Source organism: Heterocephalus glaber, unplaced genomic scaffold (assembly GCF_053883595.1).
Source record: "Heterocephalus glaber isolate CG9 unplaced genomic scaffold, H.glaber_assembly_v1.0 deba00001610, whole genome shotgun sequence".
In the NCBI taxonomy this organism is placed as follows: domain Eukaryota; kingdom Metazoa; phylum Chordata; class Mammalia; order Rodentia; family Bathyergidae; genus Heterocephalus; species Heterocephalus glaber.
The window spans coordinates 30,340,954-30,361,112 of record NW_028258381.1 but is presented as its reverse complement, the minus strand read 5'-3'; the positions used below and the strand labels follow the sequence as shown (position 1 = coordinate 30,361,112).

The following is a 20,159-nucleotide window of genomic DNA, read 5'->3' as shown; positions in this document are numbered from 1 at the left end:
ATATCTGGAACTGCTCCAGTTTTGTCACTCCAAGTCCTACTGCAAATAAAAGAGAAGAATTTACATGAACTGCTGAGAATATAAAAAGAAATGATGGAAGAATTAATTACTTTGGTCCCTCATCAGGACTGAAATAGGCAGAGAGTGACTCACAAGCCCAGAAAGAGAAGAAGGTGACTGCTTGCAGGAGTGACATCCTGAATAGTAGGCTGGGTCCCTGAAGAGAAGGCAGAAAAGTGGGGAGCTGGTGGCTGCACTCTCTAGGACAGTGGCAGGAAGGCGTGGCCAGAAGGGGCAGAGGAAGGAAGTGGTGGGTTGGGTGACTGGAGCCTTCAGAACAGGCTGCAGGCAGCTGTGTACATGTCAAGATGGGGATGTAGTCCACAGGGGGTTCTTGGTATGACTATGGGGTGGTCACAAAGGTGCCTTCTTTTCTATGGAAAGGCCTTTCAGCTCTTTTTCTCAGCATGCTCTTTTTATATGTTGCATGCTTAAGAAGTACAACCTGTGCAATAGCAAATATTAATAAGAATGTTCTATATGTTAGGCTTTTTTTTCTGTTTTTCAACTGTCTAATCATCACGACCAACATATAAATGGATACTTGTAGTTGTGCTTTATAGATGAGGACACTGAGATACAAAAGCAAGAAGGGCTCCAAATTCATACAGCTGAAAAGTAGAATATGCTGATAAAGATGTTCATAAAGAAACAGAGTAACAGCATAAAGGTGAGTTAAAATGATCACCATAATGCTAAGTGAAATAAATCAGAAGCAGAAGGATAACTATCACATGGTTTCTCTAATATTAGCAACCCAACATATAAACAATTTAAAAGGAAAATAAAAGAAATGATAGGAAACAAGGAGGAAGACTCCGGAAATAGGAAGGGAGTCTGAGGATGGAGGGAGAGACTTGGGCAGAGAGGAGATAAGGGGGAATAAAAATCACAAGATGCAATATGTACATGCATCAGTTTCCCAAGATGAATACAACTGTTATCTATCACAAACACATGCAAGTAAAAAAAAAATAGGGCCAGGGATTTAGCTCAGTGGCACCATGCCTGCTTCGCAAGCATAAGATCTGAGTTTGATCCCAGTACCAAAATTAATAATAATTATTATTAATTTAATTAAATAAGAAGCCATTAAACTCATGGTTTCAAACAAGATGCTCATAAAGAAACTCAGGGAAACAGCATGAAGGCAAATTAAAAATATCCACCATCAAGTAACCAAGACTAACAACCCTTATCATTATGGTGTGTGAACTTGTAGATTTTAAATTTGCAGATACATGGAAAATGATATGACTTTTGGTATATTTATACACATAGCGTATTGTTCAGTTCATTCACCTTATGTTCTGAGCAAGTTCCCAAGTTCCCACAGCACCACTGTAATTTTTAATGTCTGCAGCTATTAACTGCACCACCTGTATCTCAGAAGCTGCCTGATCTTGGACAAAATTCTTTATCTCTTTATGTCTCAAATTCTTCATTTGAATATTGAAGCAATGACGCTATCAGAATTTTATCCATATTAATTAACTGAGCAAAGCTAGAATAGTCCCTGACATAGTAGATTTTTAGTAATTATTAAACTACTACTACCACTACTACATTTTAAAAAGTAATTTCTCTCTCCAGTTAACCTTTCCATTCCCCCAGGTTTTGTTGTTAAAATGCTTTGGTGTCCGTTTGGAAGTAGTGACCTGAGGAGGTTAAAGGGACTCAATTGAATGTACTTAGTACCATATTTCATTTTCCACATTAGGGAGCTGCCTTTCCTCTGCTCTTTCTTCGCCTAAGCTTCTTCACCTGTATTTCATTATTTCCGTGTGATTCTCCCTGAAACCAGGCTGCATCAGCTCTCCAGCCCCTAACAGTGGTTCCTGACCTCATGTCCAGCTCTGGGCCGCCTCTAGGGGGCAGGTGTGGCACAGACTCGTTTGGATCCTTCACAGGAGAGAGGAGAGGAAGAGCCTGGGTCAGGTGGCTGGCTTTTCCTTTTAAGGCAGCTTTCCTCTTTTCCTTGTTTCAAATAAATATGATTTCTAGGTGCTCAACCCTGGGAAGCTGAATGCTGAGGAGACTGAGGCAGCAGATCTTCTGCCCTTCTGCCTGGGCAGAAGAACCCGGGCCTGGTCACCCCTGGAGAGATTCTCTCCTTCCTCTCACTGGCGTGTGTTCTGGGTATGGGAGGCAGGAAAAGAGGGACACTGGCCGAGGCCACTGCCTGAGCCATTGGGAGCAGGGGGTTGTTAGGGCCCCTGGGAGCTGCCACAGCCACGGTGGAACTCACCAGCTCCCCTGCATCACCATTGCTGCCAGATGAGTCACATCAGACCTTGAGAGCCCAGCAGCTGTGTGTGGGGGTTGTGTGCATGCAAGGGGACATGTGTGTGTGTTTCTGTGTGTGTGTGTGTGAATGTGTGTGTGGTGGCGAGTGTGTGTAATGCATGGTAAACATGCTGCCTACCTAGAAAGTCCTAAAGTCCTAGAAAATAGTCCTAGCCTTTTCCTTTTCTACTGTAAAAGATAAATTGACTTTTATGCCAAGTCTCATAAGAAAGGAAATTCCTTAAACTTACAACAAGGTTGCTGAGAGGCAAAAAGAAAGAAAAATGGCCTTGCAGACATGTAATATTTTGTTTTCTAACTGTTTTAAACAAAGGCATGAACCAAGGCAGGATTCATTTTTACTTAATTATTGTAAACACTGTAAAACAGGCATTTGAATTTCATATTATTTACTTCTCAAATTATGAAAGCTGGCATTCATTGAGAGCCTTCTGTGTAACTGGTAGCTACAGTAAACAGGTTGTCCATATCTGTCCAGTGACCACTGTTGTTCTTGCTCCTGTTTTTCAGATGGGAAGGCTGTAACATAGCAGGCAACTTTCCTCAGTGTCAGACAGGAGTAAGTGATGCAGCAGCACTTTCTACCAGCAGGTCGAACCCCGGAACCTGTGTTTTCAACAAGACAGACTACTTCTTGTACATGCACTTCCTTTTATAAATACATCACTCTTTTCCTTTTAGGTTATAGAATTCATGTTCTAATATGCCATATGGGAAAGACTGTACATCACCTTCTCAATGATAATCTCCAAAGATCCATTTATTTCACTAAATTTCTACCAAGGATCCACTGTAGCCAAGACAACAGGCAGGTCCTGGGAACATTACAGAAACCAGGTCCGGGTCTCTATTTATGTGATACTTATATTCTAGCAGCATTCACATTCTTCTTCATTTATTTGGGGGCAATACCTGGACCTCACACTCTTAATGATCCAGCGTGCCCCCCTTTACTGAAAAACCCTGTCATGATACTCTACATAAAGACCCTAAAAACTCCACAAAAGACTTCTGGATTTAATAGGCAAATTCAGTAGCATAGCTGGATACAAAGTCAACACTTATAAAGCAATAGCTTTCCTGTACACAAATTACAAACTCACGGAGAGAGAAATTAGAGAAACAACACCTTCCACAATAGCATCCCAAAAAATGAAATACCTAGGAATCAGTCTAACAAAGGAAGTAAAAGACCTTTACACTGAAAATTACAATACTCTGAAAAAGGAGATCAAAAAAGATATCAGAAAATGGAAAGACATCTTTTGCTTTTGTGTAGGAAGAACCAATATAGTGAAAGTGGCCATACTTCCAAAATTATTATAAAGATTTCATGCAATCCCAATCAAAATTCCAACTACATACCTCACAGTATTAGAGAAATTAATTCTAAAATTCATTTGGAACCAGAAGAGACCAGGATAGCAAAGGAAATTCTGGGCAACAAAGGCAAGGCATCAGGTATCACAGTCCCTGACTTGAAATAATACTACAGAGCTACTGTGATAAAACAGCATGGTATTGGCAAAAAAAAAAAAAAGAGAGACCTGAGGATCAATGGAACAGACTAGAAGAGGCAGAAACAACTCCAAAAACACTCAGACATCTTGTCTTTGACAAAGGGACCAAACACATTCAGTGGAAAAAGTATACCCTCTTTAATAAGTGTGTTTGAAAAACTGGCTTTCTATATGCCAAAGACTAAAACTAGACCCATGTCTCTCACCATGCGCTAAACTAAAATCAAAATGGATCAAAGAGCCAAATATTAAAACAGAAACACTAAACTTGCTAGAAGAGAGAATAGGTAGAATTCTTGAGGACATAGGGGTAGGCAAAGATTTCATGAACAAAACTTGGACTGCATGGGCAGTAATACAAAGAATCAACAACTGGGTTCTTATTCTATTAAAAAGCTTTTGCACTGCAAAATAAATCTCCAACAGAGTGAAGAGATAACCCACAAAAAAAATTTTACCCAGTAGTCCCTCAGACAGAGGACTAATATCTAGAACATAAAAAGAATTGAAAAAAATCAGATCACCCCCCCCAAATTTAAAGACCCAATCCAAAAGTTGGCATCTGAAATGAATGTACTTCAGACAAAAAAGTACAAAAGGCAAATAAATATATGAAAAAATCTTCAACATCACTGGTCATTCAAGAGATTCAAATTAAAACAACACTGAGATATCTCACTCCAGAAAGAATAGCTAATATCAAGAAACCAATCAACAACAAATGTTGGTAGGGCTGTGGGGGGAAAGGAACCCTTTGCACTATGGAATTCAGTTTGGAACCCTTTTCATTGTTGGAATTCCAATGTGGAATTCAGTTTGGAGATTCCTCAAAAAACTAGGATTGGAGGTCCCATGTGACCCAGCTATTCCCCTGCTGGGTATCTTCCCAAAAGAATTAAAAGCATCATATCACAGCGATATATGTGCGCCCATGTTTATAGCAACACAGTTTGTAGTAGCCAGATCTCATAAACAACCCAAATTCTCATCAACTGATGAACGGATAAAAAAATGTGGTTTTTCTCTACAATGGAGCTATACTCAGCCATAAAGAAGGATAAACTTGAGATTTTGTAGCTAAATGGATGCACCTTGAAGTTACACTCTTAAGGGAAATAAGTCAGACACATTTGTAAATATCACATTGTCTCTCTGGTGTAAGACATTGAAAGTGTAAATAGGAACCAAAATGTACAATAGACTATTTTAAATAAGAAAAAAAATTTTCAAAAGGAAAGAGGAAATAGGGAGGGGGAGGGGGAAAGTAGAAAGAAAAAATGAGAAAAGGAAAAATGGAAATGGGTCTTTTGTAAATAAGGAAGAGAAGAGGGGTTGAAGGGAGGGGAGGGGAATGGGAAAAAAGAGGAATCAAGACATATCATGTACAGATACAAATTCTCTGTGTTGCATGTGATCATTATGTATATCTAAATTGTGCCAATAAAATTAAAAGAAAAAATAAATAAGGACCCCACCCTTTCCCTGTGTAGTGATCTCAGTCTAGGAATGGGAAGGAAGAAGGAAGAGAAATGGAGAAAAGGTTAAGAATGTATGAAAATGAGACTGAAAGAAATGTTCTAATCTGGTGGAAAGTGTCTAAATTGGTAAATTGATTGCTTTCTCCCAAATCAGCATGAGGAAAATATGAGAAGATTGTATACAGCAACGACCTTCCTCCTCCATGCTGGGTTGTAGCATGTGCATGCCTTACACATTTTGACCACTAACTTAGTCCAGGATGTGGGATTTGATTCTTCTCCATGTATCCAGACTATGACATTTGCTCCTAAAACAAGTTCACAAGAACAGAGAAGATACATGGTCTTCTTAGCCTTTTCCCTCCCGTAAGGAGAAGGGTCCTAGGGAAGAATGTTGAGAAAGGTTCTCTTTCAGATGTGTGCCCAACGTGATCTTGGCCACACTGCTCATTCTGTCTTGACCAGGCTCTGCTGGATTGGCCAGTAGGTCTGCACCAGCCATATTTGCCCACAAATGTCACAGGATATTCCCATAAAGTTCATAAACTATAAGTGGCCCAAGAGTGCAGTTGAAATGTCCTACACTTTTTGTTTGAACAAGTGTCTGACCCTCCGTAAGGATCAGTTCTTCCTTCCACGACCAAGTTTGTTTGCAGGGTTTTATGATGGTCCCCTGGGTTGCTGAACACTTGGAACATCTAGCACATTTCTGCCAGTGAATGCAAGCTGAATGGATGTGAATTTCATCCCGTCCTTCCCAGTGCCTTTACCCTGGGCAGTTCACCGTTGCTGGAAATCTCTGGGAAATGCAATCATGGATGTCACCTCCTCTAAGATAATCAGGCAGTTTCAACATACCAAGTATCTCAGTGGAAATCCAAGTCAGCAGGAAATGCTGCCAAAGCAGGCATCTGAGGGCTCAGACACTGGCATCTGTGGGTGTGCTGTTGATAGCCTTCAGACCCTATTTCTGCTTTGCTCTAATACTGAGGCATTACCTGACGAGCACAGGAAGTGCTGCAGCCCATGCTGAGAACCAGCAGGGCTGAGCTCCACATTGGGAAGGATGTGGTCACAGGCACGCTGAGTGTCATGTGCTTATTACATTGGCTCTGTGACACAGTAGGTTCCCAGGGCCAGTGTATTAGGTGACCTCCTTTCTTGTGTTTCAATGAATTTTATATTAAGCAACAAAAGGGACTAGACAGAATTTTACAACACTCATGGTTGCAATAATTTTCCTGCCATTGACTTTGAATAAAGTTCTCTTTTTCCCCAAGTAAATATCAGATCTCCAAAGCCTAATTACAGAACCCAATTATAGTAGGTATGAAAAGTTATGTCTAGATACAATACAGTGGAAATACATGCTCCCTTTCTGCTACAGAGTAAATATTTTCACTTGCTTCAATTGTATTTATCCAGTTTCAACTACAAATAAAGAAATAAAATCATTTCCAAGAAAATAAAAATGATCATAAAGTAAAACATTCACTTTGAAAAGCTCCTCAGCCAGTCTGACAAGTTGAGCAAATTCATATTCCTCAAATGAAAACAACAGAGTAGCATCTATAGATATCATACCCCAGCAGCCCAGGCTGCATGCCCAGGAAGAAGGCCGAGGAGATGAGGAACCAGAGCAGGAGGAGGCAGGCCAGGACGAGGAGCAGGCTCCTAGAGTGTCAGCAAAGAAAATAGGTTTGTTTTAGCTCTGAGCCCAGATTGGTCCTTCTGAGGTTGTTGACCAGCAACACATAGGACTTTGGCCAGAACTATATGACATCAAAAATTCAATCCATCTGCCAGAGTAAAAGTTATTTATACTGTAATATCTTGTTGTGTTTTAGGAACTTTCAGGAAGATTCATCATCATCATCATCATCATCAAGATTATTTCATAGATCTCAAGAGTCAGTTGATGTTGACACTTGATACCTGTAACTGTGCTAGGATCTGAGGCCCCCTCTGCTCTTCTGCAGGCAACACCCTCACTGGCCTCTGTGCCCATCAGTCTGTCACAGTCCAGGTCAAGTTGTCCATGACCTCTCACATAGGGATCCGTTCTGGACCTGTGGTGAAGCCAGGATCTGGGGAGTCCCTTTTAGTGTAGAGATGGGAGAGCTGCCTCCTTACCTCCTCCCTGGGAGAGGAGGACCTTGCCAGAATTCTCCTGACAATGGTTTTTATTGTCACAATTATTGTGTCCAGGGATTCTCTAGGCTCCATTGATATCCAAGCTGGATATAATTCATGAGCCAAATGTATACTTTTGAGCAAGTCTTTGGGAAATGTATCTGGCACAAGGTTTATGTACCTCTGCCCTGCGGAGCTTTTGCATCACATAGTTATTGGTCACAGTGGGGCAAGAGAGACGCTGTTCTGTAACCTATGGCATGTTTAATAGCACCTATGGTCTCTACCCAATAGATGCTGGTAGTGCTTACACTCTGTTGTGACAGACAAAAATGTCTCCAGACACTGTTGAAGTCCTTTGAGGGGGGATTCCCCCTAATTGAGAACCACTGGTTTAGCTGCATTTTTAGGAAACAGATAAGAATTATTATTGTTGTACTGAACGTTGTGTCTCAGGCAAGAAAAGGACAAAATGAAACTACAGCTAAACATCCAGCATTAAAAACCCTACCCTTTCTCCAACAGTCTCACTTTATCTTCTTGCCCCTGTCTCTTTTCATGAGAAATAAGAGTGGATATAACAATACCCCTCTCACTCAGCACACAGCACTGCTGCCTTGCCCGACTGGTTGTTACCTGACACTTTAACGTACTCGATGCTAAATTTCTTTTGCTCCATCAAGCCACATGTTTTAGTGTTTATTAAATCTTTGTAGTGAATTATTCAGACTCCCTTCCCTATCCTGAGAACTTCATAAATATTAGCTGGCATTAGGACAGAATTCTCATTAGAGGCTTTATTGCAGTGAATATGTTAAAATCAAACTATAATCTCTTACTTTGATGTGGTGTCCACAGTTTCCAAAACACTATCACACACATCAGATCATTGTATCTCAGCAATCATACTTTGAGGCTGGAGTGAATCCCAGAGGGAATGAGCTAAGAAATGAGAGCTGGCCCTGAAGCTGATTTCTTCACACACTGTGCCACAGAAGAGAGCCCAAAGCTGCCCGGTCCTCCTTTCCATTCCAGTCCTGCCTTTCATTGGCAGCAATGTCCCTGTGATTCTATATCCTGCAGAGTCTCTCTGAATCCCCAATTTCAAATCTTTTAAAGGGCTGATGCTATCTAAGTCAGAAACACCATATAAAGATAAGGTTCTGACACCTACTTGGCCCTATCCCATACGAGATCCACCTTGGGCAGCCATACAGGATGGAGAACCGAATGTGTCCATTTTGTGCAAGGCTATGGTTCTGCCTAGCCCTGTACTCTGTTTTCTACCTTATTGGTTAGTATTTCTGTGCCCCACCCAGCAAGGTGAGGGTGGGGAGTGTAGCTCCAAGGGTGATAACCAAGGGGGGTGTCCTCGTGCTCCATCGTTATGCTTTTCTGTTACTCAATAAACATAGTTCTAGTTATGCCTTTTATTCCTTCATCCAAAAAATCATTATAACCTGGAGGTAGAAAAAATTGATTTCATAACAAAATTTGTTACTACAGTTTGTTACTAAGTAATAACTCCATTTTACATCAATTTAAATAAATTTATGTTGCTCTGGACAATAGATGCTAAGCCTGCAAGTAAATACACAAATCATGCAGTGGATGGGAAATTCTCATTTTCCCCCAAACACACTTCCATTAGCAAGATTTTTGCTTTATTTCATTGTACTCATCACTCTTTGTTGAAGGGAATAGAGTTTATAATCAGATAGACCCAGATTTTGATATCAGCCAGCAAGTCAATTAATCAATCTCAAATTTGCACTCATAAAATATTTGTAAAATTGAGATGATTATAATTTTTTAAATTAGGATTAAAGACATAAAATATATAAAGTGCTTTCTACAGTGTCTAGCAAATATGCACTCAGTAAACAATAGCTATTATTAACACACTCCTATCAGAGCCTTTTTGCAATGATTTGTTTTCCAACAAAACAGAGTCTCTTGAGAGAACACTGTGTATTTATTTTTGTACAATAAGTTAATTAACTTCTCTGGGATTTTTTGTTTGCTTTTGGTGTTTTGGAGCTGTTTATTGTCTTATTTTGATTAAATAAAGAAAAGAGAGTCCAAAGTAATTTGCAGAACAGAAAACCATAAATATTAATCTTCCATTTTCAAAATATAACTATGGATTTGAGTGATTACCTTATACTAAGTTTTTTTAAAAAAAAAAACCCAAACAGGACTATAATAGAATACTAATGATCAACACTCGATTGGAATAGTGAAATGGTGCCTCAGAAGTTTTTATGAAGAGGAGACTGATCAGCTAAACACCTACTCCTTTACAATTCTAAATCTACAGAGGAGAGTGATAAGCTATAGCAATTTTGTGTGGGGGTGAACTGTACACCACATGAATGGGCAGGCATTTCTCTAGTCCCAGCATCAAAATAAGAGTTTAGATTGTTACACTACTCCACACTTACTTATTGTTTTTAAGGACACCTAGGTCTGGGAGTGTAGCTAAGTGGTACAGTGCTTGCTTAGTGTGTGCAAAGCCCTGGGTTTGATCCACCCCATCATAAAAACAAAAAAATATTAAGAACACAGGATAAGATTGATAATAATATTGGTTCATAAAGTATGGTCATCCTTTATCTAGACATAGATCTTTTTATGTTATTCATTCAATTCTACTTACGTGTCAGTGTTCATTTAAAGTCTGCAACTTTCTCAAAAGAGAACCCATCATTTAACACAAATACTAACCTTACACATACTCCACATGCTCCTTGCTATTAAGTAATCAACAGAAAAAGAACAGAATTTAATGATAATGTCTCTAGACTTGTCCAGGTCTCCATTTTCTACTGAAGGAACAGAGACACATCCTGTCATGATAAATATCAGTTCTTGGTAGCTTTGCAGAAAGTTAAATGAAAACAAAAACTGGATAAATTCATCTTTCTATTGCATGGGTGCTGTACTCATTTGGAGACAAACATAGCCCACTTCTTTGCCTATCTGATTGCTGTCTTCCTCTGCTCCTCTCTACCTCCTTCCTCTGTCCTCCATCTTAAAGTTCTGACCCACAGGTGCATTATCTTCTTGTCCTCCAGGTGATGTTTGGGAACAGCCAATCAGCAGGAGTCTGGGAAGAGGGAAGACAGTGAGATCAGGGCTCCCTCCCTGACAGGTGGCCTTGAGTTGGCTACATTCTCCCCAGTGGCCTAGATATAGTATCACCCTTCCCATACCCAAGAGTTTCATGTCCTGGATACAAGAAGCACATCTGTGAATGGCCATTCTCTTTAAGCCGGTTAACCCACTGGGAGAATTATAGGGAACATAATTGATGACCCCTGGAGTGGGTCATGATCTCCTGTGAGGCAATGAGTTGCAAGGTGAGAATGAGAAAGAGAGAGAGAATAAGACACAGACACAGAGACTTGAGAGAAGAAGATGGGTCTTGGGGCTGAACTAAGCTGCTCTGGGCAGCAGAGACAAAAGGCACCAAGGACATCCAGTCTTTATCCGTTACAAGAGTGGGAGGGAGGGGAGCTGGGCAGGCCTTGGACACCTACTGATACCAGTTATTGCTTGCAAGATTATAAAAGGAGGCCACTAGCGGGAGTCAAGTTGACCTTGGCTGGAAGTGAACTCAGCAATGCCCTGCTACTCCTAATGTAATATAGCCAAATTATAGAGAGGTAAAAATCTCGTGTCACTTTAGCCTGCTAATACTGGGCAGAAATGTCTACTACAGATGTTTGTTTGTTCTGAGGACCCTGAATCCACAGGTTTGAAATCCCAGGTCTCAAGCAAAGTACATGACCCAATATGCTGCTCTGAGTGCTGGAAGCATTGGTATTGCCCCTCTCTTGACAGACTATATTAATAGAAGTCAGGAGAGAAAGCATGGTTTGTAGTTTTGTTTTGTTTTTTTACTAAAGGAGGCAAAATTTTAGAGAAAAGAAAAGAAAACTTGGCCAAGGAGACCCCACAGGGTCTAATTAAACAGTTTTAGATGTCATTGCTAAGTACTCAGCAGTATGCAGAGATAGTTTTTTCAAGGGATATGTGAATTCCTTAATATTAGAAGGTAATAAATACATTCTATTAGGCAATCTAGAAACTACAAAAATGACACAGAAAAATATTTATGATCCCAATGTCTGAGGATGACTCTTCCCAAGTCTGTGCCCTTTTCTCCAGGTTGTCCTTGCTGAACCCAGAGACTGAAAGCAAGGCGCACCCAATACCAACTAGTAGCATGGATTTCCGAGAGACTCCAGCGATTTCTGTGTCAGAATATTATTCCACAACCTCTAAAATAAAGTAGACTTTGACTTGGACTCGATTAATGGGAGTGTTTACATGTTTTGTGCAAAATCAAACATCATTCCTCCAAGGTCTGCATCAGATTTGCCATTGCAGGCAGCTTTGGTGTGATCTCTTCATGCCATTTGTTACATGTTACCCTCTAGGAAAAACAATGGTGCTTAATCCGAAATATTTTTAATAAAAGAATACAGGTGAATCACAAAAGTATTAAATGTAAATTTTCTGGTACAAAAGAAGTCACCGGGGCTGGGGATTTAGTTCAGTGGCACCCTGAGTTTGATCCCTGGTACTGCAAAACTACAACAACAAAAAAAGTCACCAACGGTGTGTAATCTTGCTACAAAAAATTATGAGATTGACCCAGATGAATTAACCTGGGTGACCTAGAACAGCTGGAGAGAGAGTAGATGTCTCAAAAGACGAGGCTGAGCATGTGTATGTTCTTACGTAAAACTACTCTTCTAGAAAATGTGGAATTTGGCAACTCCGTGTGAAATCACCACACAAACAGACCTTTACCTAGGAAACTATAAAAGCACAAGAGGAACTGTGGTTTCCCAATCCATAGCACTGAATGAAGGACCAACGACATTTGCTGTTAACTGAGATTGCTCTAACTGTCTGCCCCTGTGCACCTACCAGAAGGCACCACAGTAGGCGGTCAAGTCCTGTTTCTCCACACAGTGGATGATGAAAGAGGACATAGAAGGTTCGGGATCTTATCCACCCCAAATTTGCTCAATGCTCAACGCCTGGTTCCACAGTGACCGTGTCATCAGCTGAGATGCACACAGTTGCTCCAGGGTATGTCCCCCTGATGCCAGCACACAGAGTGCAGAAATGGTTGCTGCAGACACCACACAGTCCAGCGTGCTGTTTTCAATGATATCTTAGTAATGGTGATTTTTTAATTGGTACATTTTAGATAAACATAATGATAACATTCATCAGAGGGAATTTGTAGTAATGGAAGCTGCAGGCTACAGGTTACTTTGTGGGATAGGCACCAAGGACACACACTGGGAAAATGGGAGGAACCAGTAAACAGACAAAAAGTAGGATTTTTTTTTAAAAAAGACAGTATTAGAGAACATCATTCAATAGAAATTAAAGGATGATAACAACTTATAAAAGCAAGGAGTGGCAGGGGAAATGGCTACACAGTGACAGCATGGCAGATAGACTGAGCTCTCCTCCAGAGGAGCCTGAGCTGCCTAAGAGTCAATCCAGAGACCCCTGCTCAGTTTACCCCTCTCCCACACCATGTGGTGGCCCTGGCCACCATCATGGGTCTGAACATTCCATTACAGGTGGCTTCTGTCTATGTTCAGGTTCATGCCTTCTTCCAGCTCCTGGACTGTACATTTCTCCAGAAACCCAGCCTCTCCCTCATGAATCCTTGTTCCCCACCTCCATATTACAGAGGTTTCTTTTATCTATTTTTCTGTCTCTAACCCAAGAGTATTTTTGAAAACTAATCTCTCTCAAGTCCGCCGCTAAAAGTTGCTGTTATTGTATAATTTTCTGTTCTCAGTTTACTGCTCTGAGTGGTCACTTCCACATTCTTGGATTTTATTATCCAGGAGAGGAGGAAGGAAGGGATGAGGAGATATTACACATCATGTCCATCCCACCCCGTCTCCGGGACTTCATGTCCAGATATCCAGGTAACCTTGGACAATTTAAGTGTGCCTAACACAAGACCTCAGGCTGTTGTGCAGAAGGAGCTTGCTCCCAATAGCGAGTGTCTGTTTCTTTTTCCTAACTCTGAGGATGTCATTGCCCACTCCTCCACCTTGCCCAAGTCAGTCTGTGACATCTGCCTCAGTTCTCCCCTCTAATTCATCACACTTCAATTCCTGTGATTCTGTCCCTAGACATGTCCTGGCTCACTCCTGTCCCCAACAACTCCTTCCCAAGCCTCCAACCTTAGCCCTTCACCACCTACCTGCTTTCAGAGTATTGATTCATCTGTTCAGTTCCCTGCTTGGAATTCTCCACCCTGCTGTACCCACTGCTGAGGACAAAGTCCAGAGTCCTTAGGACATGAGATCTTCTATGATATCATCACTTCCTCCCTGCCTTTCCATCTTTCACCTGCTTTCTACCTAGAATCCACACGTACAGATCTGCAAGCCATTTTCCCTACTGGGAGTGCTCTGTGGTGGGAAGTGACAGCTGTGACAATGTCTGTCCGCAAAGTGAAACAATGTGTGGGAAAAGCCACAATTTAGAAAGTCAGCAACGGGGGGAGGGGCAAACCATTTATTTTCTAATTTTGAATGTTGTCTGTATTTACAGCAATGAGAATATATTATATTCAGGGATCAAAACCCATAACTGCTTTATGCAAATAGATTTCATGCTGTGTTCTCAGCATTCAGAACTATTTCTTTCCATGTTTATGATGGGCATTTTTATTCACTTAGTGCTCTTTAGGTACTTGACAACCACAAGCAATAAACTGCCACACAGTCTAAAGAATTCTGCCCATGACTGGTGACACACGTTCTTTTTGGTGACATTTCTCTCCTGTGTTTTACTTCTGTTCCCAGTATGGTGCATTTATCTTCTTCTTCCAGCTGTGCTGCAGGCCACATTTGTCTATATTCAGCATGCATTTCAAAATGTATTACTGCATGTTTATCAGGTTTTACATGGCAGTGACATAATACATGATGCAAACAACTTAAGGAAAGTTGACTGCTACTCAGAGTTTTGGAGGTTACAGTGCATTGTCAGACAGCTTCATTGATTTTAGGCCTGTGGCAAGGCAAAAATATCATAGCAGAAGGACGTGGTGAAAGAAAACTTCCCACCTCCTGGCAGGCAGGACACAGACAGAGAGGGAAAGACACAGGGAGGACATACAGTCCCCACACCACATCCCCATGTTCTACTCCCTTCATTTCCACCCATCTCGTAAGTTTCCATTGCAACCCAACAGTGCCATCAAATTATGATCTCATTGGTGGATTAATAATACACTGATGTAGTTAGGGCCCTAGGATCTCATCATCTTCTGAAAGTTCCACCTCTGAAGCATCAGACTTTTGGAGGATATTTTAGATCTAAACCATAACATAAATTCTTGGGCAGGACAGTCAATAGGAGAAAGATCCTGTCCCCTTGGGGCTCAGGAGAAGCTTGGAAGCTGGCATCCAGACCCTGCTGGCCCACAGGAGAAGAGACATGGAGTTGGGTGAGTATGTAGCATGTTCTCGCCTCCTGTCCTCCTGTGCCTGCCCTGGTAGAAACCACTCTGGGGGACCCAGACCACAGCCCCTGTAGGGTGGCCATGCAGAGCATGGAGTAGCAGATGTGGATCAGGGAGACCCTGAGTGAAGATCTTGGAGGGTGGGACCTGGTCATGTGACCCCTGGGTCTCCAGGTGCTGCCTCTGACCTGCGACAGCAGGTTTCTGGGCATTCTGGGAACTGAGAAGACGCCTAAGCTGACTCCGTCACTTCAGCTTGTAGAATAATGTAGGTGTCCATGTGGTGACCATTGTTAGTGCCCTGGATGAGCTGGAAGACCAGAAAGAGGACAGTTCCTAGTGGATATTTATGAAAAAGTAAAAATTGCCTTTTTTTTCAATTTATACCATTACAAAACTGTTGAATAAAACTTTCTAAAAAGAAAAATGTGGATATAAACACAAAACAAAGAAAAATGCTGTCATATCATCTCAAAATAATCCAAAAATCTGCAAGCTAATAAAAAATTTTAGAAAAACAAGTATGGTAATTTATATAAGTGTTAGCAACTTTCTCATATCAAAAAGAGTCATTTAGAAGGTATAAAGGAAAAATATTTCATTCAACAGAACAAAAAATAGTAAGTTAGAAATAATATTAAAAGAAAGTATATAACAACTTTAGTGTGTAACTACTCAGTAATAATCTACTGGGGATCTAAAGGAGATTTGGTGCATGCTGCTGCCGAGTCCCATCTATCAGAAAAGCAGACCCGTAAAATATTACAGTGTGTCCTCATCCACCTTATTCACTCGGATCTGGTATAACGAGACTTCTGGCTCTTCCCCAAAGCAAAATGAACATGAAAGGAAAATATATTTAAGTGATTCAAGACACTAAGTCAGCCAGGGACAGCACAGCTAAAGACGTGAAAGAACTTCAGAACTGGTTTAGAAAGTGGCAAAAAACAATGTTCTAGAAGCGATGAGGAGTATTTTGAGAGGGTTTAATGGCAATGTATCTTGTATGGTAATACATTTTTAAACTTTAAATGTTCACCATATGTTTCAACCACACCTCATATAATTTTCTTATGCCATGGGAGACCTCCTAAGAAAAGGAAGACCCAAAGGAGCAGCAACTGGAGCCAATCACATATCCATTAAATGGGCTGAAGAAGAATAAGTGGTGAAATATAAGGAAAAAGGGCCTGGCCCTGGGTAGTTGAGTAGTGGTCAGAGTACTAAAGGGGAGACTAACAATGTTTGCTTTTACAGATTCCTCCAACTTTAACTTTCAATCCTGGCTGATGAGAATGTTATTTGTAGGGAGTGAATCCTTCTTGTAGGAATTTCATCTGCTTCTGAATAACAGCAGGCAGGTCAGAGTGACCTTCCTCTACTCTGTGTTTTATTAAGCGCCTTTAACTCAACATATTTACGGTACCAGAGCAGCTTCTTTTGGGGTGATATGTTTTCTACTCCCTAATTTAAAAACATGAACATTTTACAGTTTATAGACATATGTAAATAATATAATTTACTTGAGTAAAAGGAACATTTAACAATCAAACAAATGCAGGAAATATTTCCTAACACACATAGGCACTCACATACTCAAAGTTGCCAGGAGGTAGTATTTTATAGAAGAGTTCTAATAAAACATTTACCTTTCACATTCACCTTGACTTTGAGGAAGAGCCAGAAGATGCATGATGCCAGATCTGTGAATAAGGTATATGAGGACACATTGTAATTTTTTTATTTGACAGAAACATTTGAATCAATTCAGGACATGGAGGCAGCCCCTATAGCTCAAATAAAGACCCTCACAAGAGAGGACTTCTGGAATTGCTTCAGAAAGTGGCAAGAATGATGGGATCAGTGTGTTGAAAATGAGGGAATATTTTAAAGGGGATTAAAGGCAATGTGTCTTTTACTATAAACTTTTTACTTTAAATATTCACTTTATCTTTTGATCATCCTCATAGAATGTCAACTCAGAAAAATCTGTAGCATTTTTGTATGGTAATAACAAAAAAATGAAGTGTTTCATTAAAATATTACCATTGACAGTAACAATAAGTATGATATCTAGGAATCAATCTAACCACGAATATATGTAGGAACTTTTCAGGGAAAAATATAAAACTTTGCTAAGAAATGCAGTCTGAAAGCTGAATAAATAACCAAGAGAAGACATAAGTAGAGGAAGAATCACTGTAGAAAAGCTCTTTTGGAAGAAAGACTTGGAGTTTTACCTTTATGATGGGTTCTAAGACTGGTACCTAAGGATGCAAATCACCTTCACTTCTGCTAAATATTGTACCAGAAGTCTTACCAGGGCATTAAGGAAAATGAAAAAAAATTGGAAGAATTTTTAAGGAAGAAAAAATTGTCTTCATTTGTACATGATATGCAATTACATTAGACTCACGCAGAGAACTGGGCACGATTGTTGGATGAAATGTGCACAAATCCTCACAGATTCCATTGCTCACTCTATGCCTGTAACAAGTGAAATTTCAAAATGTGAAATTTAAATTTGCTACAACCTTCCCTTTATGGACACTTTTCCCTTCCTAATCACAATAAAAATGGTATCTATCTTTTTAGTCTACAGTTATCTGGATTACTTTTATACCCTTAATCATGATCTATTATGGCAGGAATCACCCTTTCCTTGTATGATTTCTTTCTGTTTTAGTATATACTATTTGTGCTCTGATTACTCATCTAAAGAGTCCCTAGGTTTTAATTATTGAGAAAAATTAACACTCTAGTTATTTACTCAGCACGTCAATGTAGGAGTGTAATGTTGGAAAGGACATTTAGTTTTGCTCATTTAAATGGAGCAGGTTTGACAGTGGGCTGAATTACCAGAGAAAGATCATTAAACAAAATTTATGGGAGGCTGCTGACAGAGACTGAGCTTCTGTTGTAGGAGCAAGACAGACTAAACCCAGATGGAGTCATTCACACAAAGTTCATTGTCTGCAAACTAAAACTAAGATACTTACCTGGAAAATTTGACTTTCCAAGAACTTAGGAGAGAGATAACACCGAATTACTTAATAAGGCCAGTTTATTAAAACAAACAAACAGAAGATTTACATTCACCAGTCACCACGGTGCATCTGAAGCGGCATGGTGAGAACGACCTTCTGCTCTAACCTGGTGTCACCGATCTGCTCTGTGCCCTGTGTCCTTCCTCCTGCACAGGCTGCCATGCACACACCAATAGTTCTGTCCTATCCGCTTCTATCTGTTCTGGACACCAGTTGTCACCTAATTTATGAATCACTAACAAAGGCCAGTCAGATCTGAGAAACTATACTGTCTCCAAGTTTCCCCTTTGACGTGTGTGTAGATCAAAAGGTTGACACATCTATAAAAATCCCCCTTTCTCTATATTCTTATTCATAGCAACAACACCATGGGTGGTTACAGTGAGTGAAATAAAAGATTGTTTATAAAATAATATGATTAGAAACATGTAGTATTCAGAAAGCTCCAAATTCTCATCGCATCATTTCTCATCATCCTGAGTAATGAATAAGAATTGTTTCCATTTTGTCTGGGTGATGATAGAATAAAAGAATCGATACACCTAGCCTTCCCATGATGCTTTCCCATCAGCCCAGGGTGACCCTGTCTGTCTTAGCGGTTCTCAGCCAGCCCTGGGAGAGCTGAGAGAGTCATGCCATCACCCAGACAGACTGGCCAAGTTCTGGAGATGGCAGCATGGTCTTCAGGAAACACGGCAGGGCACAGCTGTTGAGAGTGGTGTGCGATGGATACAAGGGTAGGGTTAAGAGGTGGGCTCAGGGTTTCTCTTTGCTCAGAGTACAGTGAGATCAGGGCTAGGAGAGGAGAGGAGGGTGTTCTAAAGTGTGTACTGGGAACAGCCACAAGCAAGCTTTTCAGTGTAGATCAAGGCAGGTGTGGATCACTGTGGCTGTCCAGGCTGCACAGTAATACACGCCAGAATCACTTTCTTCTACCTTTCTTACTAGAAACTCGGAAATCATTTCTGTGCGTACATAAGCATCGTATTTCTGCTCACTGACGTCTGAATCCACCACAGCCCTGGAGTTGAAGAAGTCATAGCACAAGGTGTCGTGGGGCCTGCCCCTCCTTGAATAGGTACTATTGGATGTATTTCCTTACTACATGAAGATCACATCACAAGTGATGGCCATATGTGGCCCAGGTCTCCTGGTGATTGACATCATTCTTCCTTCCAAGTTGGAAGATATTTGACTGCCTGCAGTGGAAACAGCAACACAAAATAATGAGAAATGGAGAATGGAATTCTTTGGAATGAACTACCCTGGGACTGGGGGGATCCTATTAGAATCTATGCCACATCCTTACCAGCTGGCAGGAAAGCTAGAAGCAGGGCCACAGCCCACAGCATGGCTGCTTCTCCTCGGCCTTGGAAGGACAGGGACTGGATGAGAAGAGGGCCAGAAAGCCGTCTCCAAACTCAAATCCCTCTCAACATGAAGGATCCCTAGACCAATGAGTTGGCCCTGGTCTTCCTGACTGAATGACAGGCAGGAGCAATAGCTGAGGATCTATCCGAGAAGACAGCCCAGCTGCTGACCAGAAGGAGCGGTGCCTGGGAAGAGCCCCTGACTCTCTGCCTCTGCGCGCTCCTGCAGCGCCCCCTTATGGCCGCCGGAAGCAAGTTCTCTCCAGGGGAAGAAAAGCCAGGGGCAGAAAAGCCAGGGGCCTGAGAGCTCCCTACTGAGGCTGGCTGAGTGTGAACATGGTGAGAGGCTGAACCCTGATGACACAGGCCTGTCCCTTGTAGGAACAGTAATTTCTTTGCAGGGCAGAATTTCTCTATGGTAATGCCGCCGCCATGTTCTTGTGCTCAGATGAAAGTTTATCATTATTGGCCTGAACCACTGTCACATCTGTGAATAGTTTGGGGCAGCCACCAACTGCAAACCTGATAATCCCTGAACCCAGATTATTAAAAGAAAAGTAGGCCCCGGGCCGGGGATTTAGCTCAGTGGCGTGGCCGCCTGCCCTGCAAGCACAAGGATCCTAATTCGATACCCGGTACCAAAAAAAAAAAAAAGAAAGAAAAGAAAAAAGAAACTTGTTGGCTACATTTGACACTCCTCAAAAGAAAATGGGCATATGTGTGGC

General features: G+C 41.1%; 1 protein-coding gene and 1 gene segment (V, D, J or C); both read right to left on the bottom strand.

Annotated features, from left to right (window-relative positions):
* Positions 1 to 8,177, bottom strand: part of LOC147822676 (T-cell receptor gamma chain C region C10.5-like) — a 29,252-nt gene extending 21,075 nt beyond the window's left edge. Inside the window, 1 exon segment of the C gene segment in view lies at positions 8,135 to 8,177. Coding sequence covers positions 8,135 to 8,177 — 43 coding nt within the window.
* Positions 1 to 20,159, bottom strand: part of LOC110348246 (uncharacterized) — a 143,795-nt gene that overhangs the window by 121,260 nt on the left and 2,376 nt on the right. The window lies entirely within an intron of this gene.